Consider the following 26960-nt stretch of genomic DNA (forward strand, 5'->3'; position numbering starts at 1 on the left):
CAAAGAAACAAGGTGTTGCAGATATAATTACAAATTCAAAAATTTTTCCAGAGAAGTCTATTTGACCAGGTAATCCAAAACATTGCTAGATGACTTCCTATTGTTTGGCAGTAAGCTATTGTTACCAATCAATCTAAAGAAAAACTTTAAAATTCGTATTTTTAATCAATATGTATGAAATGTTCCTTCACTGGTTGGTTTACCCTATGCAGATTTTTGTGTCACGTTATCTTATTTTTTTCGCTTTACCTTTCCCCACTCCTATTATGTTCCTTTACTTTATTTATTTATTTTTTTTTGAAATGTATTTAGGATTTCTATCAATTAAATGATAAGCATTGAAAAGGATGAATGAGATTGAAATTTTTACCAAATGCTCGGTAACTAACAACAAGATATGAATGACTCCATATTATCCAAGTAATTGATAAAACTCGAAGACCATGGAATATGTGTAGAGTATCTGGATTCTTGTCGACCTTTAAAAGTCTAATGGTGTTTGTGTATGCAGAAAAGCATAATAATGCCTTTATTGCTGCGCCTGGAATTAAAAATAATATTAACGTGTTACTTAATGTGCTGATGATATATGAGTAATATATTTTTAAAAAAACTTACTCTTGTTCTTTGTTTGAAAATCATGCTTTGGTTTATTTCTGAAAATAATATCCAATAAGGTTCCCAGTACCAGCAAGCAGATTAAAACGATGAATAATGCGCTGAAATAGATAAAATTGAAAGTTTAATCAGTTATTTTTTGTTTACATGACTTTAATAAAATTTTTGCAGTTTTAGGCTGATTTCCACAATATTTTCAATGCGCATTTCAAGGTATTGCGTACAACGGATCAGATTAAATAAAGATGCATTCATACCTCATGTGTAAGTGTCAAACGTGAAGATTGCTGATTAGAGGCGAATATGTATTGAAAAATTCTTTTTTTTTAATATTTTACTTTTTTTGTATAGTATCATTTAAATCAGTATGGATTTTTCTAGGTGGAGTAAAATTACTGTTTCAAAAAAAGAAATGAGGTCATGACGACATAACAAGTAAAATCTGAATTACTGCGCATAAAATAATTCTGAGAAATTGTTTTAAATTAATGACGTATAAAAAAGGACTTAAGAAACTATGACAGGTAAATAAAAGTGCTCTAAAAGTTAGCGAACAGAAGCAAATAATTTTATATTATTCATTTCATCTTCCCTGTAAGTTCCTAAAAGTATTCAGCTAACACAAGCATACATAGAAAAGCAGTACAACGAGAATAACAATCATATAAAAGAAGCAGACAATTTGGTTCTTGCACTTCAAGAAGAAGAAGATTACGGATACCCACATATGTGACCTATGACGTCAACTCCAGCTGACGTCAACTCCAGCCGTTTTTTTGTTTTGTTTTTTACGTAAGAAAGTGTAAGGAATGTTTTCATGGAGGATCGATAGGAACAATACGAAACAGTGAAAGTAGAAAAAGATACGAAATCGCTACACATCGCTGAAGAGAATCCGACATCTATCATCTCTGCATCCTCTACACGATTCTTTTTTCTGGTTCACAGTCAAAGGGATACATACTAAAGGTTACCTGTCATACAGGCTGTGAAATGGATGCAATTTACAGATCAGTTACGCCACTGTCGCGAACCAATTACTTTTGGCTAGTGGTCTCAAATGACGGTCTTGAGCAGGCATTGTTGAACTTTTGTGGCCTTGACCAGGTCTGCAAACCCCTGTTCCTACCTCTGAGAACTGTTTTCACAGAGGACAACATATTTTTTTAAATCCTGAGGGCCCCTACTACAGGTAGTTTGTGATGGTCCAGCCTCCAGTTATCCAACTATCCTCCAATTCGTAGCATCGTCTAGACTATGACTGGCCATACTTACGATGGGTAAACAAAAAAACTCAAAAAACAAAAATTGGGCTAAGCTACGATACGTCAAAACGTTCTTTACAAGCTCCAGAGAGCAAATTAAGTACCTCTACACTAATGCGATCACAGTGCCACTACGCTACTACATCATTGGCGTGGCAAAGTAGTCTTCGAAGATAGTCTGATAACTTATTTGTGCAAAGGCAGTACTTATTTTGTTCTATTTTAATTTTTTAAAAAGCGTTCCTCTTTATTGTTTTTAACTATATATCTGCTTTCCTACTAAATTAGTCAGTTGACATTTAAGTCATTCAAAAATCAATTGTACGTTTGTAATTACAATGTATTTTACCATTTTATATTATCAAGTATGTATTGTTTGTTTTTATATACGCTGTGACTTCGTATGACCCATGTTATACCACTTTTCAGAGATATGTCTCTGTTTTGAACCAAATCTTTTTCCTCATTTTCTTTTCTCAATTATCTTTCCCGGCCTAATATTCCTCCAACTTGAGAAACATTTAGTTGTCGCTGGCTGCCAAATTCGCACAACAGAGTGGAATGTGATAGTCACCTATTGCAACCAATGCAAAAAAGCAACAGTTGTGCTCTGACTGACTACAAAGTGAAAATTAGGTTTAGTGTAATCTCGTAAACATAGCAAAGAGCTGGTATGACATGAGTATGCAAAAACTAATACAGCATCTACATGAAGGTATCGACCAAAGTGGTTATTATGTCGGAAAAAAGTTTAATCCTCTAAAGTCTAGACTGGTGTAATTTAATTTGTAATAAATAAATCAAATAATTTTTTGTGTTTCAAAAATGTAGGGAAGTTTAGTTTTTGGAGTCCCCTTGTATATCTTTTTCAGCAGAAAGTAAGCATGAAAACAATAAAAAGAAAAGTTATACTTACTAAATAAAAATCTCCATGGCTGTAAGTTCCAGTTCTTCTTTAATGTGACAATGTCGTACAATTAGTTGATTTTCACTCTTCATATACGCCGAAACTTAAATGAAATAATTTAAAATTTTAAATTATAAACGATTATATAGATAAAAGGGAAAAATTATATTTTATTTCTCCATAAATCTATAATATAAAAGGACCCGGACAGTATAACAATCCACTTTTAAAAAGTTTTCGGCTGAGTATTTTTGGAGGAAAAAATTTCAACAATGATACATTTGATGCAAAAATGTCAACTTTGGAAAAAGTTTGGTTGGCCATATATTGCTCAAACCTTAACGCTTTGTAGCTGAACTCAAGTAAGCTATTAACTTGTGCAGATGTGCGAACGATGTATTAACTTTTTGCATTCGATAGGTACCTCCCAGTCACCAATAATGAGGCATACTCAGAAATGCTAACTGCTCCAGATTTAACAAATATATTAGAAAACAGTAGAGAACAACAAACTAAATGTTGCAGATTTTCGGTAAATTCTGACAAATTTTTCAAAGGATCAACACATAGACTTATAATATAGATAGACTACTCACGATACATTACATTCAGAAAGCAGCAATCTCATCACGTGACTCGTTTCCGGTTCGCGACTATCCAAAGCTTTTAAGACCCGCTCTCCTGTCAGGGGTGAAAGCGAGACGGAAAAGAGGAAAGGCTGGTAGTAAAACCTTTTCAGTAATAACTAGTTTTCGGGAGGAGCTAACTTAATCTTTTTAAAACTATTCAACAATATCTACTTTATCCCAGGAAAATAAGCAGTTTTATATATAGACTAAAATTATAAAAGAAATCTTGATAGTTACAGAAATTTTATTTTTCTCAACAAAAAAATGCTAAAATAAAATGTCTTTCGTACCAGTTTTTGAACTTTTCCGTCTCGCTTTATAAGGGCTTTCAGCCATGTCTCCTGTTAGGCGAATTTTTTTTCCATTAGCCGGCGTGATTCTTGACTTCGTCACCGCGTGAAAGAATAGAGGGGAGAGGTTCTTTCTTCTTAGAATAGAAAAATTTTGCTTTCTTTTTCTTTCGCACTGTTGATGTCAAAACTGCAATCGCTTTCTCTCTACAAGTCTAGTTTCCCCATTCAGTCTAGTTTCTCTATTCGATAATATATTTCAGAATAAGTTTTCCTTAAAATTTAAGCAAGTGATTACTAAGTGCCCCCCCCCCCTTCTTTGCTATCTAATCGACAATGCAGTTATGTGTCGGTTAAATTACATACAGCGTAAGAGCTAGTTACACTTTAACCTTCTTACCCCTATTTTAACCTCCTTCATTTCAGAAGAGATCTTTTTCCCCCAAATGTTAAAATCTGGTCACTCAATTATTTTATCATTAGTTTTAATATTGAGGAAACATAACACAGGGCTGCCTTCAGTGGCGCATTTTGCTAAATATCTCATAGAATGGTAAACAATTAAAAATTAAAGCATTCAGAATTACAGTTAATTTCGCTAAAATTATCAAACCCTCAACAAAAAAGAATGAGGAAAGCACAACAATTACTGTGCTTTCTGCATAAGTTTTAAAATATTGGTATCGGATTAACCCTTTCGCGCCGAATGTCACAAATACGTGCCAGCATAATACCGTATCAATCAGGGTAAAAAGATAAAACTGGTAATCAAAGTATTCCTTTAGCAGTTTATTTGTGTGTGGTGTCATAATTGTTTGATTTATTTATTTCACCATTACTTTGTTCAAAATAAAACTATTTAGTTATACTTTGAAGTAACACTGATTTTATATATGATTAAACTAACACTAATTAAAGTAAAAGCAAAGTAAATCTGCCAAATTAGCAACGACTACATTTAAGTCGCCGTTTTTTTATTTAATTACAACTTCATTCTGATTTTGTACGAATGCTTTTCTTAATCACCCGTCCCCAAGGGGTTAAATAGTAAAACTTGTAGAATAAGGATCATTAGGCCTACTCTTTAAAAATTTTAACACGAGATAAAGGCAATGAAGTTGCATTTTATATCATACTTTTTTGATTTGTGGTGTTGGAAAAATTACTTAAATTGAAAAATACTGAACTAAGAATACCTTAAATGTCGTTACCACTAGAGAGTAATTTTTATATACTAGAGAGTGTATACTATATAGCATTTTTTTTTTTAGAAACGCAGCAAGTTGGCATCTCTGAAAAACATGATCATCAAAATTTATCTATTTATTATTTTTAATTATCCAAAATGTATCTCATTAAGCCGTTTACAGCCATTTTCGCATCCATCTTAATGTTTTAACTTTAAGGTGCTATTTTCTAGCATCTGGAATGCAAATCGGAGTGAAAGGAAAATTATATATTTTGCATTCCAGATTAAGATGCATCGCTGCAAAAATAAACAGCCATCTGTTCTGAAGAACATGAAGCTGGATGCTGGATATTGGGGTTATTTCGGCGTTTGGCGCGAAGCGCCACTAACCGATTCATCGATTCTGTTTTGTCGTATTCTAGGAGGTTCTAAATATCTTTGAAGTTGTAGTATGTTGTAACGACAAATCAAGTCCTTAAAGAAGTAAATCTTTAGTTTTTAAGTGAAAATCATCTTTGGAATGGGGAGATCCCCTAGAGTAGAGTTGTATGATAAAGTTAATAGTATTTTGATAGTATGCAGTCTGAGCATAAAAAGGCGGTAATTGGGCTGAAATTCGAATTATCACGGATTATATCAATATCGAACAACTTATTGAAATCTGATGCGGTGCATGTTTTTGCGGCGCTATAAAATTTTGTGGTCAATTTAGCTATAAAGCAATTGATATCATCAATGTTTAAGTCTTTTCTGAGTAATCTATTGCTAATCGCCATTGGGGCGCCAGTCATTGTGCGTAAAATTTTACCTTCAGTTGTAGATTGCTTCTTTTTTAGGTTGTTGCTTATAGTAGTGAGGGCTGGGCAAGCATGAAGAACAGAAACGAAGAAGTTTTCAATATGAATTTTTGAATCATTCACTTGTAGTGGTGTAGAAATTAACTTTAAATCAAATTTATTACACAAAGGATCATACTTTAGCCCTTTCGCGCATCATCATCATCATCGAAATATAACTGGGCGCCTGGGGCCGTTAGCGGCCTTTTTCCCATTCATCTTGTATTTAATCTTTAACCCCTTGGGGACGGGTGATTCAGAAATGCATTCGTACAAAATCAGAATCAAGTTGTAATTAAATAAAAAACGGTAACTTAAATGTAGTCGTTGCTGATTTGACAGACTTACTTTGCTTTTACTTTAATTATTGTTAGTTTAATCATATATAAAATCAATGTTTATTCAAAGTATAACTAAGTAGTTTTATTTTGAACAAAGTAATGGTGAATTAAATAAATCAAACAATTATAACTCCGCCCACAAATAAACTGCTAAAGAAATACTTTGATTACCAGTTTTATATTTTTACCCTGATTGATACGGTTTTACGCTGTCACATATTTGTGACATTCGGCGCGAAAGGGTTAAGGTGGTTCTTTCTGGTAACTGGAATAAGAGGAAATCAAATATTTTGTATTTTAGTTAAAATTATGTCACTACAAAAATGAGCTGCAATCGGCCTGAGGTTTATGTCTTCTCTTAAGTTTTCGAACGTAAAAATTTCGTTGAATCCTGCGGTGTCACAATATTTGGTTTTTTCAAAAAATCTGAAGTTTTGCTTTGCAATGTGATGATCTAAGAAATCTATGTTGAGGTCGCTATGTATGTTTTTATTGCGGATAAACCATCTTGCTTTTGTTATTTTCCTGAGGATTTTGTTCTGGCATATTTTGAGTTTTTTAAGGAGTGATGTAGAGATGTTGCACCAAGCTGGAGATGCATAAGTCAGGATGGGACGGATCATCGAGATGTAAAGTAAACGTTTAAGTCTGAGCTCCATTTTAGGGTTCTGAAGAAGGATTTGTAATCTGTGGTAGGCTGTTTGTGCTTTGTTGATGACTGTTTTGACGTGATCTTTCCAATTAAATTTGCTGTTTATGACCAGACCAAGATATTTTGCTGTTTTGACTATGGGTATCGTTTCGTTAAAGAGTACAACTTGATTTTTAGGGAGGATCGTTTTTCTTTTATGTTGAATGATTAGTAGTTTCGATTTTTGGCCGTTTACTTTAAACTTCCAGTTTAGGCACCAGGTTTCTATTTCTGTGATCTTTTCTTGGAGTTTTTGTAAGGCAATGTTGGGATTTTTGGACTTCACGACAATTCCTGTATCATCTGCAAAAAGTGCTGTGATGCTGTTAAAGTCTTGTCGGTCGATGGGAAAGTCGTAGGTAAATAATATGAATAGTATGGGCCCAAGTATGCTTCCTTGAGGTACTCCTGCTGTTATTTTCCTGTTTGTTGATTTCATATTTTTAAAGTTAACTTGAAAGGTTCTATTATGTAAGTAGGCCTGTATTATTTTAATGATACCAGTTGGGAATTTCAGTTGTATAAGCTTGAAGATGAGACCCTGATGCCAAACTTGGTCGAAAGCCTTTGCAATATCTAGCATCAGTAGTGCTGAACTCTGTTTGTTATGTAGTCCACGTCCAATATAGTCGATAATTCTGAGGAGCTGTTTGGTTGTGTCAAGATGCTTCCGAAAGCCATACTGCTCGTCTGGTAGTGAAGAAAGGTGAGGCTTGATCCTTGTGTAGATTATTTTTTCCATGAGCTTTCCTAAGTTGCACAAAAGACTGATGGGTCTGTAACTTTCAGGTAAAGTAGGATCTTTGCTGGGTTTAAGGAAAAGTATGACGTTTGCGTTCTTCCAGGCATCAGGGAAGTAGTTTAATGTAAAGCAGGCATTGTAGATATGAACTATTAGTTTTATGTACTGTTTTGGTAGTAGCTTGATCATCTTGTTTTTGATATTATCACAACCAGGAGCTGTTTTCATTTTTAGTTTTTTGATGTGGTTTATAACTTCTTCCGTGTTGGTCGGTTCAATTATCTCTGGTGATGAATGCATTACGTTGAATTGCTTAACATCTTCGATAACCATGTTGTGATTGTTCAGATTGAAATCCGGGTTTGGAGAAAATTGTTTTTCAAGAGAGTCAGCAAAAGTTTCAGCTTTATCTTGAGCTGTGAAGACATACCCGGTATCTTTATGTAAGGGTTTATCCACTTGAGGTGTGGCTTGAAGTGATTTTATCATTCTCCAGACAGAATTATCCTCCGTACTGAGCGATTCAATTTTGTCTCCCCATTGTCTTCTTCTGTAATAACGGCATTTCTTGTCTATTTGCTTGTTAAGATTAATCATCTCTTCTCTGTAGTCTGGATCAGAAGTTTTTTGGTATTTCTTTCGGCACCAGTTTCTTTGTTTGATTAAAAACTTGATTTCGGATGGAAGTTAAGGTAATTTGAAGCGAGTTTTTTTGATACAGTTGATTTATTATAGGCCGTTATTATATCATTCTGAAGAATTGTAATTTGTGTATCAATTTCTTCGGTACTCTTTAGAGCTGCAAGGTTTGGTTTATTTAATGTGAGAATATTTTGAAAAAGATTCCAGTCGGTTCTAGTGATCTGCTTACTCGCCTGTGTTAAGGATATCCCAATCGAGATGTAGACTGGAAGGTGATCAGAAGATAATGCATTTATAACGTCAGCTGCTATGGGTGTATTCAAGTTGGAAATAGCGAAATCAAGAATGTCCGGTCTTTGATTTCTCATGTTTGGTAGATATGTGGGACATAATGGCGCGATAACAGTGAGTGCGTGCTTATTCACGAGATTCTTGAGCTGTAGTCCGTTGCGGTTGGTTCTGTTGCATCCCCATGTTGTGTGTTTCGAGTTAAAATCTCCAGCTACAATTGTCTCTATGTTTGTTGGGAAAAGTTGTCTGATGTCATCGTCTGAGAGAGCATTACCTGGAGCATTGTAAATTCCAGTGATCTTGATGTTTTTGTTATCGTAGTTAAGAAAAATTGAGATTTGTTCATATCCAGCTTGGTTTGATTTGTTAAATTCGGTTGTCATTAGGCTATTCTTCGCCAGGAGGGCAACTCCCCCGCCTCTGAAATTCCTGTCACACCTGTAGGTCGTATAGTTGGCAACTTTTATGTGATGCTGTTTGTTAAGATGAGTCTCTGTGATAATCATAATATCTGGGTCATACTCAGAAATAAAGTCTTTAAGTTCGTGTATTTTGTTAAAAATTCCGTTTGCATTCCAGTTTATAATGTGAAGTGGTGCTTTACGAGAAGTGGCTTTATTCATTAGTTGTTGAGGAGTTGGTTGATTTTACGGCTTCCGCTGTTGCTTTTAGTTGGCGAATTAGGTTGAATCCTTCATTGTTTTTTAAAATTTCCACAAAGTTTTTAAGTTCGTTCAGGATTGTGTGTGCTTCTTGAACCAGACTTCTGTCTTCTTGCTGGGCATTTTGAAGATCCCGAAGCTTAGCTTCTTTAAGGGTTGAGGCATATGTTGCAGTTGGAGAAGTTCTATTTCGGTAGACTTCATTATTTTGGTTATTGGAGCTGTAACTGTGTCTGGATTCAACTTGAGGATATTTAGAGCATTGTTTATAATTTGAAGGGTGGGGACCACCACAATTGGCACACTTGGCCGGAGTATCTTTGGATTTTTGGCAGGTATATGTTAAGTGCCCTTCACCGCACTTTAAGCACTTAGGAGCATGTCGGCATAAGTGTTGAACGTGGTTAAAATTCTGACATCTATGGCACTGTGTCACACCACCGCGCCCTTTGAAGTTGTCTACTGTGATTATTAAATTCATAAGTCTCGTGAGGTCGTAAATCTCCTTGTTGTGATTATTCTTTGGTAATGTCACTATAAATAAGGGCAAGTTAATTCTGCCTTTTTCAGTGAATTTTGTCATTTGGGTAACTTTAGTTGGGACAAATCCCACTTTGATGAGTTCGTTTTCAATTTCATTTGCATCGTATTCGGCAGGTATGCTTTTGAGCACGACTTTGAGTGGTTTGTCCTGTTGAAGAAGAAATGTATGATATTCGACTTTGTTGTCATCTAGGATTTTTGTGATTTTTCTATGAGCATCGTCATCTGCTACTTTTAAGTTGATTTGATCACCAAACACTTTGCCCGTAAAGTCTGAACAGTTGTTATTTTGAAGCAGTTCTTTGATTTTTTTCCAGTTGAAATTAGGATCTTTGATGAGGATTGGTGGAATGCGTTGCTTTTTAAACTTGGGAGTTTGAAAGAAGTCACTTTCATCTTCTCGTTGTTTTTTGTCATCAGTTTCAAATCGAGGTTTCTTGTTTTTGTTGAATTCTTCTTCGCCGCTTTCTGCTGATGGAAGCGTATCAATAACTTTTTCAAGTTCCATAGCGTTTTCTTCATCGGTTTCCAATGAATCGCTTAGTTTATTATCGTTTAATATTTGTTTGTCTTCATTGTTGCTGGTGGCGTCATTTTTAGTTGCCGCAGTTGTATTTTGCTTGTTTTTCGTTTTCTTTTTAGTTGATATCTTGCGTTTTTTATGTGTAATCGGAAGGGTTGGGGAAATCACTGGTTCTTGTGCTTTATCAAGAGCTTTTTCCAGATGTCTTTTCTCAGCTTCCAATTGAGAGTTCTTGGTGCGAAGATCCTCTATTTGTTCGTTTAATTTTGCGACTTGCTCAACTAGAGCACATAACCGAAAATTCATGATAGAGAGTTGTTGCGCCATATCTCCTGGCTGAGGAGTAGTTGTTGTAATAGGATATTCATTGCTATTTGGATCTTGGACCTCCATGGCTTAATTCACTGTATACTTTCAGTGCAAAATAGTAATAATAATATAAAAAAATAAATAAATATTCACTTGAATATTTACCACAAGTAGTAAGCTTGCAATTGACTGCAATTTTCTCACTGCTTAAACCATCTTTTCTACTAGCGTTAGACTACACACATTCTTATAACTATCACCACAAAAACTTTTAATCTTGTAGTGGCATCAAAACTCCCAATTAATCGTACTGCACTAGCTTTCTATCAGCTCCACTGTATTCTTTTTCGCGGTTTTTTTTTTGGGCGAATCACTCAGCCCTTTCGCGCCCATGGGTGAAAGCCCTTATATAGCAAGACGGAAAAGAGAAAAACCTGGTACGTAAAACATTTCATTCCAGCAATTTTTTCGAAAAAAATGAAATATCTGTAACTATTAAGATTTCTTTTATAATTCTGGCATATATATAAAACTGCTTCTTTTCCAAGATAAAGTAGATATTGCTGAAAAATTTAAAAGAAGAATAAGTAAACTCCTCCCCAAAACTAGCTATAACTGAAATGGTTTTACTACCAGCCTTTCCTCTTTTCCGTCTCGCTTTCACCCCTGTTCGCGCCGACTGTCACAAATACGTGCCAGCATAAAACCGTATCAACCAGGGTAAAAAGATAAAACTGGTAATCAAAGAAATTCTTTAGCAGTTTATTTGTGGGCGGAGTTATAATTGTTTTATTTATTTAATTCACCATTACTTTGTTCAAAATAAAACTATTTAGTTATACTTTGAATTAACATTGATTATATATATGATTAAACTAACAATAATTAAAGTAAAAGCAAAGTAAGTCTGTCAAATTAGCAAAGACTATATTTAAGTTACCGTTTTTTATTTAATTACAACTTGATTCTGATTTTGTACGAATGCTTTTCTGAATCACCCGTCCCCAAGGGGTTAATGTCTATCCCTTCAACGTTGATGAATGGACTAATAGCTGTAATAAGCTGTTGCAGATGCCTGGTTCATACTTGCCAATTCTTCCAGTTTTCCCTCAAGATTTTATTTTCATACTAGGGCGCTAATCCTCTTGTTCGCTGCCGCTCACCAACGCCGATGATTGCTTCTTGGCAGAAAACAGTTTTTCTACTAAAGTTAAAATTATTCACTTAACATATAGTACTAAAAGAAATTATGTTTGCTAACGCTTGTGCCCCCACTCCCCACATCCAAACATTACTATCTATTAGTATTACAAATATTTAGATCTATCAGTGAACATAAGTAACTTTTCTAAGTAATATTTTTTTTAAATAACATTTATATTATAACACTAACAAATTTGATGAGTTCACTCCCGTAATTTAATCCCGTAATACTTTCGCTTACCAAACGGGCGGATATATTAAGTACTATTTTTGCTTGTATCTCCTTGTGCATGAAGCTGAGCGTTAAGTACTAAATCATTTAACATATCTCTTTAACTGTAATTAATAACAGTATATTAATATAGCGGAGGCCAACATGTGCCAAAATACAACGCTACCTATAATTTGTTTTTTATCTTATTTTATTTTTTATTATTTTATTATTGTACCACTTAATGGCAACTTCTATAGTTTTTAGTTTTTCTTCTCTGATGTGAAATAAATATATAGTTCTTTTTCCTGGTGTTTTCTAGTACGTCAATTTTTATCCATTTACACGTAAATACAAGAGAGGGTAAGTTAATTTTCCCTTACCCTTCAATTAATGTCATTCGCACTAAAATAATAATTGCAAAACGGTTAATAAGATTAAACCATCTTTCTGAGTAACTTCATCTTAAAATGTAGCACGGAATTACATTATAATTATAATAAAACTACAATTCTCTTTGTTTTAAACTCTTGAATTAAAAGCGTAATAATACCAGTACAGGAAAATACCTTGAAATTAGGGATACAAAAATATATATAGAGAAACAATACCTTTATGACTTTTATGCTGATGACTACCAAAATAATATGGAAATGAATGAGGAAAAACTGGATCCTACCACGTGATTTTCCGGTCAATAAAAATGCACGGACAACGATGGAAAACCTTGAGACCATCATTAGATTTTTATATATAGCAAGATTTAATGTGGTGCACAAATTTAAGGATCATATTTTATTAGTCATTAAATAAATACACTTTAAAATTATTTTAACTACCATTACATTTAAAAGTAATAATTGCTTGCTAAATTTTTACAAACACATACATAAAATCTGATTATCCCTTGGGACGTTGAGGAGTAAGGTTGTGTTGTGACCAAGCTCCCGTGTTACTATGTCTTCATACCACAGATTCGGCAGCGGCAGCAAACGAATGTTTAAGCAAAAGCCGCTTCCCATCTCAGATCATGATGAGAGAAAGGATTGCTAAGCAGCTGCTGATAAAAAAAGCAACTCATGACAACATAGATAAGATGATCAACTTCTGCAGAAATGCCAAAGAAGAGTACGAAGGATACTGCAAAAGATTTGGCGAAAACTTCGAGATTCTCTACGAAAACAAATTCGAAATGGAATATTTACTCGAACGCTACCAGATGATTAAAGAGCAATGGAACGAGAAGGAATCAACTATGCCTGAGAAAGCTGAAAAGAAAGAAACTACTATCATTGAGACTGAAACTCCCCAGAAACCTGAACCTTCTTCGACGCCGGTAGAAAAGATGGATATCCCAAAAGCTGAAATTACTGATACAACACCCAGCATAGAGACAACAGACTCCTACAGATATGGATATAATTGAAACTCTGGGCTGTCCCGAAAAGAAGAAAAAGCTAAGGAAAAAGGAGCTCAAAATATGCGTCAACACGGTGATGCATGTCGACTGAGACGGAAAAGGAAACCACCCAGACCCAGGATTAGCTCTCGCAACTCCAGCGGCACCGGCAGAGAGAGAGGAGAAAACCGAAGCTTCGGTGAAGGCTGACCCTCCCGTTCCAACCACATCTACAGACTCCTCACCGAGTAAAAAGCTTAAGACCCTAATTAGAGGACTGAATATCGACACCGATTCTCAAGAATTGGAAAAATATTCTCAAAACTTTGGTTTTTTTCCCTGAAAAAATAGTTCAACTCAAGAGAAGGAGTGGGCAGGAGTTTATGCCTCTCCCACTGTTTCTGATCATCCAATCAGATTCCAGCACGAGCAGAAACATTTTTAACATCAACTCAATGCTAGAGAAGCCAGTTAAGATCGAGCGTTTCCGAGGGGGACGCTATCAGATTCAGTGCTACCTGTGCCAACAATTCGGACATACTCAACGAAGCTGCCCCACATCCGATCCTGCCAGCATGACATGCGCCGGCGCACATGTCTCTAGTTCCTTTGTACGAAACCAAGAACAATCCTGGCGACCTGCGTCAACTGTAACGGTGAGCAGTCAGCCTGTTTTACTGGCTGTGGTGCAAGACCCAGGAAACTGCTGAAAGATAGAAAGACCCATCCCAAGAAAACCACAGATACTGCCAGTCATTTTTACGGCTATTCAAGGAGATGAAGGAACTGCTAGACGATGAAGAGCTTGTTAAACTGCTTCGTTCTCTTCTCCCAGAGACCCAGAACTACACGTGGCTTTCCACTACATCCAAGATCTCATCTTTCCTGACTTCCACAGTTTCACACTGTGTATTACTTATCTTTTCATTTTATTCCACTATAGGCACACATGACTTATAGCATCAGACTATCCAGAATCGACATATCGTATAGTGGTGCTTCACGCTAAAAGCCGAGATAACCCTAATATCCGGCATCCTACATAAAATCTCAACCTCATTGGTTTTACTCTACCACTAGGAAACATTATTTTGAAAAGCATTTAAAGTTGGAAAGTAAGCTAGGTGATGAATTTTTTCGACCGAGTTTGGCATCAGGGTCTCATCTTCAAGCTTATTCAACTGAAATTCCCAACTGGTATCATTAAAATAATACAGGCTTACTTACATAATAGAACCTTTCAAGTTAATTTTAAAAATATGAAATCAACAAACAGAAAAATAACAGCAGGAGTACCTCAAGGAAGCATCCTTGGGCCCATACTATTCATATTATTTACCTACGACTTTCCCATCGACAGACAAGACTTTAACAGCATCACAGCACTTTTCGCAGATGATACAGGAATTGTCGTGAAGTCCAAAAATCCCAACATTGCCTTACAAAAACTCCAAGAAAAGATCACTGAAATAGAAACCTGGTGCCAAGACTGGAAGTTTAAAGTAAACGGCCAAAAATCGAAACTACTAATCATTCAACATAAAAGAAAAACGATCCTCCCCAAAAATCAAGTTAACGAAACGATACCCATAGTCAAAACAGCAAAATATCTTGGTCTGGTCATAAACAGCATATTTAATTGGAAAGATCACGTCAAAACAGTCATCAACAAAGCACAAACAGCCTGCCACAGATTACAAATCCTTCTTCAGAACCCTAAAATGGAACTCAGACTTAAACGTTTACTTTACATCTCGATGATCCGTCCCATCCTGACTTATGCATCTCCAGCTTGGTGCAACATTTCTACATCACTCCTTAAAAAACTCAAAATATGCCAGAACAAAATCCTCAGGAAAATAACAAAAGCAAGATGGTTTATCCGCAATAAAAACATACATAGCGACCTCAACATAGATTTTTTAGATCATCACATTGCAAAGCAAAACTTCAGATTTTTTGAAAAGACCATATATTGTGACACCGCAGGATTCAACGAAATTTTTACGTTCGAAAACTTAAGAGAAGACATAAACCTCAGGCCGATTGCAGCTCATTTTTGTAGTGACATAATTTTAACTAAAATACAAAATATTTGATTTCCTTTTATTCCAATTACCAGAAAGAACCACCTTAAAGATTAAATACAAGATGAATGGGAAAAAGGCCGCTAACGGCCCCAGGCGCCCAGTTACATTTCGATGATGATGATGATGGTGATGAATTTATTTTACCTTTTTATCTTATTTCATGATGTATGGGATACGAGGCTTCTGCGCGGCCCTGGCGCCCAAGTTTTTGTAAATAATGGAAGAAAGAAAGAAAGTTGATGAATTATCTCAGTAAATGTTACTGAACCCCAGCTTTTCCCACTCAGACGAATTAGTTAGAGTTCCCCGCGGGGATGACGCTAAGATTTCTACCACATATAAATATGAGTAATTGATGAATCATTAATTATAATTTTTCAAAAATGATAAGAGTAATGTACGAAAATACATAACTGATTTAAATAATATACTATTACACTGTTTATAACATCACTTTTTTACGTTATTGACAATTAATATTTTGGGTGTCTTTGGATTAAGACGATTGCTGTTTCTTATTATCATGTTGACACCTTTTTGACTACATGTGAAAATTAATTTAGTAGTAAAGTTACGTTGCAGGTATGCAAACTTTTTCTACAAGTTAGACTAAACAATGTTGAATCAATGCAAGTTAAAAACGCCGATATTTTATTTTTAAAGTTACTGTTTCTTTTTTTTCTTTTAAAAGGAATTTCTTTTTTGGTAAATTACGGTATGCCCTATTTCGTTATTAAATAATTAAATAAAAAAAGCATACAGAAATAACTTATTTTACAAACCGCTAGAAATCAAGCCTCTTACGTCTTCTTTTGAACAAGTTGAAGGGAGACAGGCATTTAAGCGTACTTGAGCAGCATAGAGATAATTAGCCATTTTTGCGAAGGTATCAGTCAACTAGAATAGTTAAAAAAAATAAACATGGAATTTTTTAAGATCTTTTCTCTAAATCTTTTAAAAAAATATTATAAATAGACTAGGAGGAAAAACTGTTTATAACGTGTGCAGAGGTGCCATCTGCTCCGGACGCGCCATAATTATTTATTAAACAGTAAACAACTACAAATTAAATTGTGCAAATATTCTAATATTGTGACTAATTTGGCTTACTTTTTGAACAGTGTAGCAAGACTTAACTGTTCTTAACTTGACATAAGGTGGAACAAAGTACCTGCTCGCGAAGCAAGCATCTCACTTCTTCATCTGTTACGCTTCCCTTAAGGCAACGGTGATTTTTGACTTTTAAAAGTTTGTAGAAGATTTCCACAGAAAGGCAGCGGACGTCATGGGTAAGTAGGGCTTGGTGGGAGATCTCTGTGTCTATTTCTCGTCAGGTAGTAGAGATCTGAGGAGTGATACTAGATCCGGATCTAGAAATAACTGCCATAATTCCTTCAAGATCAGCAAGAATCTGGTGGCTGAGTTGGTGGTTTTTTCTGGCTCGGCTTGATTTCCTCTTGGCTTTCTTTTCAGTCTTGCAACGCAGCCTGAAAAACAGGCCGGGTGCTCACAAGAGCAGTTGATGCATTTTGCCGGCTCGCATATCGGTTTTGTACATGAGTACGTGAAAGTCTCATTTGGGGGGAAGTCTCATCTGTAGCCGGGGCTGGAGTTGGAGTTTCTCGCTGTATAGTTGTTGTGGTGGAGCCGTTATCCTTTTCTGGTTCGATAGTGGGAATCTTTTTCTTTTTGCGGTTCTTGGTCGGAGACTCTTTTAACTCGGATTCTGACTCCTTCTGTTGTTTGGTATCTGGATCTGGCTCGTGATTTGTCTCTATGTTGACAGGATCAATCGCTATATCAGGAGTAGTCTCCATAATCTCAGGATTATCCTCTGGAATTGGCTCCTCGAAGTTTTTAGAAGTTTCAACTGGTGTTATTGCATTTTTCAAAGCATTTAATTCTTCTATGGTGTAAGTGGCTTTGAACTCTGCATGTGTTTCCTTGGTGAGGCATTTATCTTTACATTCTTGTTCCTACATCTTATTATATTCATCTTATTATATTCATCTGATATGTCTTTCTAACTTGAGAGTGAAATCGGAATTGACTGGATTGTTCTGAAACCTCAAGGCGATAGTCCTCATCTCCTTCCTTGGTGCAGCATGATCGATGCTCTTTGTTGTTTCGCGAACTGATCGGAAAACCTTCCACCGCAGCCGAATCGGTCACAACACTGCCTTATTACTCAGTGATATCTAATGCTCGAATCGGTGGTGGTTGACTTAACTGTAACAAATTGACAAATTGTATAAGCCTTCGAATAATTTAGAAATAATGGTGGATAAAAACCTTATTAATTGAATTTATTAAACCAAGATCACGCATTAATAAACTACCACTCGAAAATATTTATTTGCTGTCCGGAGCAAGTTGGCATCTCTGCATATGGCTGCATATAGAATGCTCAAGCATTTTAGAAATATATATATATATATATATATATATATATATATATATATATATATATATATATATATATATATATATATATATATATATAACACTAGTAAAAAGATCTTGCACTCTTTTTAGTCAGTAAATAATAAAGAAAGAAAGAAAAATTTAATTACTCTTATAACTTTTGAACGGATGGTTGAATTTTTATTCTGTAAAATGTTACTGCGATATCTTTAAAAAAATCTCCTAAATTATGTATAGCAGTTGACTGTAATCTTGACGGAATGCGTTAATTTTGACAGAAATACGCATTTTTCTGAAGTAACATGACTTTTTCTCAATCAAATTAGGATTTATCACCCTCAAAATAAGAGGATTTGAGAAAGTTTTAAAAAGTTGGTATTAACAGTTTAACCACTATAAATCGCTCAAATTTGGATTAATATTATTACACTAATATTATACTAATTTGTCAAATTTTTCCTCATAGCTTTAAATTGATTTGGTAAATTATAATATTTCTGATGCTAAAATTTATAAACTCTAGGCCCAAAGACAAAAATGTAATCTGGTGAGGCATTTGGAGATAATAAACTTTATTAATTAATTTGTTAATTATAGAAAAACATTTTTGAATTGTTAGGCAGACTTTTTCATTTTTTTAAAAAAAAATTTCTAGTTGTAGCCGCCTATGTTTCAATGCATTATTTTTTATTTATGTAAACTTATTTTCCGCGCCACTTCATCCAAATGATTAAAAAGTTCGTATGCAAAGTCACTTTACTAGCTTTTTATTGGTGGGTTTTTAAAGTGGTGAAAGCTTTCGTTTCTAAATGTCTACCACTCTATAAAATATTTTGTAAAAAGTTTTTTAGTCGGCAGGCTTGTTAGGTTTATAAACTTTACATATGCAAAATTTTAGAATTAGATGAAAATTAGAGGAGTTGGACCAAAACTTGATATTCGGGTGATAAAAGGTTTTGAGAGTTGATTCAGATCCTTGACGATTCCGGTCAGCCCATTTGATGTTCCTGACGAGGAAAAAATTTTGATGTATTGAGTTATTGATGTTTAATCCTTTTGGTGAGTAGTTCTTAATAATTCTCTCGAAATTATGTCTGGACGTGGCAAAGTTCGAAGCTCGTAGTTTAAAGTAAAGTACAAAAATTAAGTTTATTCAATTCAATTTTTAAAGTACTGCAAAATGAGTCTTCGACGTTGCGGACGTGGTGGAAAGACAAGCACGCCTACCGGGCGTCAAAACCTCAGTGACTCTACGACGGATGAGGAATCCACAGAATTCAAATCACGCAATATGGCTACATATCAAAATCATCCACGTGGCGGAAAATGCCAAACCGAAAAGACTTCACGAGAACCAACGGTAAATGTGGAAAGCATGAGTCCAGGTGAACGAAAGTTATATGAAGAATGGATGGAAATGATAAGGATGACCAACGAAGAAATTGAAACAACAGCGAAAGAGCTCCAGGATTGCTCGCAACTCAAAACTCAACTTATGGAAACTCAAGATGCAGGCCAAAATTTAGAACAGAAAAGCGAAATGACAACCGATACAGAAAATACAGCTAAAAATAATGCAGAGCCTCCTACAAAAAAGCGAAAAAGGAAGAAGAAAAAGCAAAACAAAGCCAAAAATATTGAGGATACACAAATCATGATTACAGAAAGCACCTCTTCTTCACCAATAGATGCCGCCACCTCCTTGCTACTATCTGAAACAATCGTCAACTCCGACATAGCTCCACCCATGGAAGTTCCCAATGAAGAAACAGACACACCCATAACCTCTGCACAAGCACATCCAACCATACATATTAAAGTATTACTCCGTGGACTATCAACAGAATACAAAACAGATGAGATCTCCCATCAACTGGCAAAAACAGGCATTACAACTCATAAAGTCATACAGTTTAAGAGAAAAGTGGGCGAGGCCTATAGGCTCCTCCCACTTTTTCTCATAATTCTTAAAAATACAGTGCAAAATCATCAAATTAACTCCATCACCACTATTCAAAGTATTCCAGTCAGAATAGAGAGATTTAGGGGGGGGTCGTGGACCAATTCAATGTTTTAATTGTCAAGCATTCCACCACACTCAAAGATCATGCAACGCTGCCTCAAGATGTGTGAAATGCGCTGGCAATCATCGCTCCCATGAATGCAGAAAGGACAGACACACTCCACCAAAATGTTGCAATTGTAGTGAATCCCACACCGCAAACTACACTGGGTGCATAGCCCGTCCCACTAGGAAGGGCTCTCGTCCGATTTCCACAACAACAGCCGGTATGGCTCGCAGACTTGTCGTAATAATAAAAGAACTGCAAGAACTCATAAAGAATGAAGAGGTACTCCAATTACTGCAAAGAATCATTAGAGATAATGCTCCATAATGTCATAGTCATGCCCAATTCCGGACTATTCATTCTGAACTCTTGCATTAAAGTAATATGTAGATTATCAAACTCTTCTTCAATGAAAAAAGTAAAACAGCTCAATTAAATTGCAAACTGTATCCGATAGATGACGACACCAATATTAAACAAAACTTCTGTAAATTTATCATATATCATGTTATATTTGTTTTACAACTTAAAATTACACAATTCTAACTTTATTCAATGCTAAATTGTCAATCGCATTTGCATATATTCTAATTTTACTCATAATTTATCACAACTTATGAATGCATCAAATTTAAATTCCATTCAATGCTAAAATATCAATTGTAATTGTTTATATATTAATTTAATTCATATTTTAATCACAACCTATGATTGCATCGAATTTAATACCAATTAATGCTTAAATATCAATTGTGCTTTTTATATTCACGAAAATTTCTGATTATTGCATAAATCATGACTTATATTAAATATCAAATCATGTTTAATTTATCAAGCAAATATACTTGATCTTCTGTAATGCTACCTAAATGCTGCATAATTCAAAATGTTTTTTAATTCAACTTGTAAATACTTCATGATGAATGGGTTAGGGGCCGCTGCGCGGCCCAGGCACCCAGTTTTAGTTAAATAAAGAGAAAAGAGAAATTTTAAGTAATTTTCCACCACTATATATAGAAAACTCAAAGTATCATATGGAATGCAATTTTTACCTCCAGAGGAGGCGAGGCAGTCTGCAACAAAACCATCTTCTCTCTCTTAAATTTGTTTGTTTAATCTCGCTACTTTATTTTAATTTTCTCTCAGTAAATGATACTGAAGCCCAACTTTCACCCTTCAATTGCATTTCGGCGATTTATTATTCATTCCCACTCAGATGAATTTGTTAGAGCCCCTCGCGGGGCTGATGCTAAGATAACCACCACATGTGAGTATGAATAAAGCAGAGTTGGCAGCTGATCAGCTCTCTGAAAAATTTCACTGAATAGGTAGCGAATTAAATAGTAAAACTTGTTTAACCCTTTCGCGCCGACTGTCACAAATACGTGACAGCATGAAACCGTATCAACCAGGGTAAAAAGATAAAGCTGGTAATCAAAGTAATTCTTTAGCACAGTTTATTTGTGGGCGGAGTTATAATTGTTTGATTTATTTTATTCACCGTTACTTTGTTTAAAATAAAACTATTTAGTTATACTTTGAATTAACATTGATTATATGTATGATAAAACTAACAATAATTAAGATAAAAGCAAAGTAAGTCTGTCAAATTAGAAACGACTACATTTAAGTTACCGTTTTTTATTTAATTACATCCTGATTCTGATTTTGTACGAATGCTTTTCTGAATCACCCGTCCCCAAGGGGTTAACAAGGATAGTTACTTCTTCTTTTTGTAAGAGTAACCATTAGACTTGATATAACAATTAGAATTTTTGATGTGTAATGGTGAAAAAATTACTTCATATGCAAAATAGTAAGCTAACAATAACTTCCATTTCGTTAACACTAGAAAATATTTTTTAACAAAGCAGAGCATGCTGGCATCTCTTCTGCAGTTACCTCGTAGTGGTACTTTTAAACAGTGAGAGTTATTATTCTTATTCTGCACTTTTTATTTTTTAATTCGCTACCAATTAACCCTTTGCACTCGAAGTTCTTTCAACTATTAAAAAAATGGAAGCAACCACTAATATTTTGAAAGAATTTTTGCAATCTTACCTTGTAAAATCCAAGGATCACTGAATGAAGTGGTAACTAAACATTAAGATGAAAAAATTTTCACAATTAGAGTGGTGGGTAATTTACAGGTGACGGTGGAAAGGAACGCGGAAAGCGGAACAGTTGGCAACTCTGCATTGGTTCCTAAAATTTAGATATGCCCTTATTTTTAAAGAATTTTCATACATAACTGGTACATAATTATCTTCATTCAATTGACATTTCCTTTTCCTTAAATTATGTGTTTTAGTTTTAAAATATTCTTTCAACCATCTTCATTGCTTATAGCTTAACAGATTCATTTAAATATATTTAAATTCTGGAAAATTCGTAATCAGAGGATTTAGTGTTTAGAAATAAATGCTAATGAAATATTTAAAAGCTGTATATGAATTTCAAATGTTAACAAAAGTAAGATCAATTTCTCTACTTAGCTGCCAACAGTCAAAATTTTTCTTATTAAAAATATTAAGATTATTTGATTAAATGTTGTATAAATTGCTTTTAAGAGTTGGCTGAATTTTAACGTAGAATCTAATTTTAATTTATTATTCTCTACCACGAGGAAAACACATTTTCGAAAAGCATAAATCAGGGACTAAAAATGTAGAATGTGGTAGAAACTCAATTAATTTTTATTCATTTGTTATCTTTTTAATTACTCAATCATAACTAATACTACGACGTACATTTTTAATTATTAATATTCAAAACAATAACATTATTTGCTTTTATTTTCCCTAGTAAACAGAAATAAATATGCTTTCTAAATTTAATTTTTTCCCCCAAAATTTTGAAGTTTATTAGCCCCCACTTTTTGAATTTTCGGTTGCAGTAGCAACCATGGTAAAAGTAGGTATGTATGAAATGATATCGGGATTAACCAATCATATGTTACGTTAAACAAAGACTCGTTTAAAGATAGGCTATTTACTGTGCCAGGCTCAAACAGTGTATCAATAATTTCTATTGGCTTTTCTGCTGGTGACATCATCTTTCTCTCCGGCAATGTTGGAACGAAATCAATATCGCAATACTGTCCTTTAAATTTTCCACTTGGAGATTCTATTTCAAGACAAGTCTCGAAATCACCAAACGCCGTGGGATTTCCACCAAACACCCCATTTGCTATTTTTCCAGATGAATCGAACACTAAAATTAAAAACAAAAATAAGTAAACAGTGGTAATGCAAAGTTGTTATTTTTTTTCAAATAAAAACGCAGAAAAGAATGTAGGGTTGAAAACTACAGCTTTTTGGAAAATATTTTATAAAATAGTAGACAATTAAAAACACAAGCGCTTAAAATTTTACGTAATTTTGTCAACATTTTAAAAGCCTCACCACGCGCGAGACCTGCCAACTTTCATTCTTTCGGAGGAAGTATTTCCCAAGTGGTTGTAAAAAACTATTTGAAATGCACTTGTAGATAAAATTAACTTTTCTCAAGTTCTATGGTTCACACTAATTTTCGTTTTTATTACTGACTCTTATATCTGTGATTGGTTTAATTGCATTTAGTGGCAATCAAAATCACATTAAATTAAATTTATAAATACAAGAATTGAAAAAAAATTTATTACTTAATACTACAGACAATCCTTAGTTGCTGGTTGTTAAGCCGTGCGAGAGCCGGAAGTAGCCAGCATCTCATATAAACTTTTGAATCATTTGAATGTTGAGGTGTTGGAAAAAACTTAAAATCAAACTTACAAAGTAAAGAATAATACATTAAAACATAAAATGAACTGCCACTAGAAAACATTTTCCTAAAATGTGAGGAAGTTGGCAGCCATGAGAATATATTTTCCAACGTTTTTTTCTGGCGCAATGGGTCCAATAGATGTGACAGTCTTGCTCTAAGAAAACATATAATTCTAAAAAATAATTTTTCATATAAACTTAATTACAGTATTAAAAAGGCTTCCTATGATTTTTACCTTGTTAGCAATATGCCTTTAAAGATAAAAATAAAACTTAACGCTGTTGCTTCCAATACATAAATATAAACATAAATTTATTACCTGGGAGCCTGAGGCCATAATCGGCCTTTCCCCTGTCATCATAAAATTTACCATTAAGGTAGTACAATGAAGTAATGAAAATATTTAAATATGTAATGGGAAGAGCTCACTTGATCTGTGTAATGTGAAAGTCTAAAAACAGTCTCTAAAGCTTAAAGTTGAAAAACGTCACAACGTCAACGGTAAGAATAATTTGAACTTGAACTGGTGTTTCTTACAGAGTGCCTGCCTGTCCGCGAAGCGGACAATTGACTCTTTCATATGAACTTGAGCCCGTGGGCGCCTGTAATGTTGACAATGGGAATACAATAATATTGCCGGAAAAAGAATAAGATCTTTTATTTACAAAAATAAAAACTGGTAGCATAATTATTTCGTGTTATCTTGGTGAAGCATATCTGGTGCTGGATATATGTGTGATCTCGGCATTTGGCATGAAGAGCCACCAACAGATTCATCTTTACTTGTTTATCATTGTTTTATACACAAGAAAAGCTCGACACAAACAACAAAGCACCACACTTTACGACGACATGAACTGTATTTATTAAGAAAAGAGAAGTAAAAATGTATATGCATTTTAATAGCGCCATTTATTATTAAGTAGCAAGACGCTAACAATCATGTACTAACAAATCATGAAGATTAACAAACTTATGCTTAAGTGGGGAAGCATACCCAGGGATGCCAAATGCTGCTTTTCCAGTAAAAGATCTTAAAAAGTGGTATCGATTAAGGATTTAAAACTTACAACAATTTCCTCTATTTTGCTTTTACTATAAAAGGCTCACCGCGAGATAAGATTGTTGTTGTTGTAGTTCAATTACGTCGCACTAGAGCTGCACAATGGGCTGTTGGCGACGGTCTGGGAAACATCCCTGAGGATGATCCGAAGACATACCATCACAATTTTGATCCTCTGCAGAGGGGATGGCTCCCCTGCTTTGGTAGCCCGGCGACCTGCACGCGCAGTCGAGCACTTTACGGTAGAACAGTTTAACGAGGACCAATACCGCACACTCTCAGTCCCTACGCAGACTGATCCAATTGGTCACCCACCCACACACTGACCGCAGCCAGTGATGCTTGACTTCGGTGATCTGGTGGGAACTGTGTCTTAACGATCAGTCCACTGCGGGACCCACGAGATAAGAACCACAAAGTGTTGTTTCGTATAAGCTTTTGAATAGTTTGTATGCCTAACGTGTTTAGTCACAGACCGTAATATACAATAAAATCTCTCTAGAGCGACCACTCTCTGTTTCACAGTAAAATGCTCGTTAATGGAGAGAGGTCATTCTTAGGGGTTACCTGCATTTATAAGGTTTATTTGAAGTCGACTTCAAAAACAACCTTAAACAATCAATCTCCCAAGCTTTATAATCACAATGTATACAGTTGTTTTGAGGTTGACATGAATTTACCTCAGAGCAAAAAGCCTTGAGAGCTACTTTTTGAGAATATTTTTTGTGCAAAACATAACCTCATTTTTTCTACCTCAAATATAACACCTGTCAACGTTAAATCAACCTCAAAAACATCTTCTTGTCTATATATATACACAGAAGAGCAATTACATTATGACCACCCTCCATCTATAGCAATGGGCTCGCCCAGGTTTTCATAGTTTATCGCCCAGGAACAATGTTTTCATGGGGCACATTAGGACCCACAATCCTCATAGAACAATCCCTGACGTCTGTAAGCTACTTGAACATAGTTGCAGACCAGGTTCACCCATTCATGGCAACATTTTTTCCTGCGGGGGATGGTGTTTACCAACAGGATAATGCATCATGTCATAAGGGTCGAATCGTCATGGATTGGTTCGAGGAACATCCCAGTGACTTTCAAGTCATGTCTTGGCCCCCAAATTCACCTGACCTTAATCCAATAGAGCATTCGTGATCCTACTTGGAAAACCAAATTTGTGCAGCCACGCTACCCCCCCCCCCGCAATGTGAGGGATTTGCAGGACCAGTTGGTGAGTGCTTGGTACCAGATACCTCAGACTACCTATCAGCACCTTGTGGAATCAATGCCACGGCGGGTGCTAGCAGTTTTGAGGGTTAAAGGTGGTCCTACATGTTATTAGCAGGGTGATCATAATGTAATGGCTCTTCGGTGTATATATATACATACCCTCCAACTTATGAGGATTTTGAAAATAATTCTTTCTAATGGTAGCGAACCAAAGTAGAAATTTTTAAAGCAAATGGATCTCTCATAAAACTTTTATCAGAACTTAAGAATCTAGCCATATGGCCTGCACTTTTATAAGTAATAGTGGACAAGTTACGCTAAAATTAATTTTTTTTAAATATTAAGACATTAATTTTGCTACCGTCTGAAAAGAAGATTTCTGAAACTACGGAAATTCCGTAGCAGTTGGAGGGTATATATATATATATATATATATCGTGAGAGAGTAATATCGAGTAGCTTAGTAGATGATTCAAAAATAGAAATCTTACTTTTGAAAGCCCAAGTTTTCATGTGCCTCAATCCATTTAAGTATTCAAATAAACTGTTAGTACAATTATGAGATATATTAGAAGTGAGAGACCAGTCGAATGAATTCGTTATTACACTTTTAATCAGTTTGAAGTATGCTTTCTTTAATGTAGCCTCCGTATTCATCCACGCCAATATGATGTTGTCTTGAGTGATTCCGGAAACCATCTTTGCATGCTGTGGAATCGTGAGAGGTTTAAAAGCTAGGTTTCTTAATCCATTTGTCTGGTGGAGGAGCAAAACCACAAGAATCAGCTTGATGGGGATGAATATTGCTGGCATTGTTTCATTTGGGTGTTTTGATATCCTGCATAATGATTAAAATACAAATTAGTCATTTTAAAACCAGTAATAAAGGTGATACTGTTCATTTTACAATACTGAAGGAAATAAATTATACTGGGGAACAAATGTTTTGTTGTATTTATACAAAAACTAGATCTTGCCTAATTTGAGTGTCAAGATTTCAAATTCGAAATTATTTACTA

The 26960-nt window shown here is 34.9% G+C and overlaps 1 protein-coding gene across 1 annotated transcript in view; it reads right to left on the minus strand.

Moving 5' to 3' along the window:
• Positions 1-26960, minus strand: part of LOC107439577 (nose resistant to fluoxetine protein 6) — a 92864-nt gene that overhangs the window by 54533 nt on the left and 11371 nt on the right. The window contains exons 2-7 of the mRNA XM_087159102.1: positions 26433-26779; positions 22870-23087; positions 16164-16278; positions 2800-2893; positions 619-719; positions 371-541 (exon numbers count right to left, since the gene is read on the minus strand). Coding sequence (XP_087015228.1) covers positions 371-541; positions 619-719; positions 2800-2893; positions 16164-16278; positions 22870-23087; positions 26433-26754 — 1021 coding nt within the window. The 5' untranslated portion in view covers positions 26755-26779. The remainder of the gene's footprint in view (positions 1-370; positions 542-618; positions 720-2799; positions 2894-16163; positions 16279-22869; positions 23088-26432; positions 26780-26960) is intronic.

The sequence above is a fragment of the Parasteatoda tepidariorum genome, chromosome 3 (assembly GCF_982258835.1).
Source record: "Parasteatoda tepidariorum strain Cologne lab strain chromosome 3, Ptep-v5.0, whole genome shotgun sequence".
NCBI classification, from domain to species: Eukaryota; Metazoa; Arthropoda; class Arachnida; order Araneae; family Theridiidae; genus Parasteatoda; species Parasteatoda tepidariorum.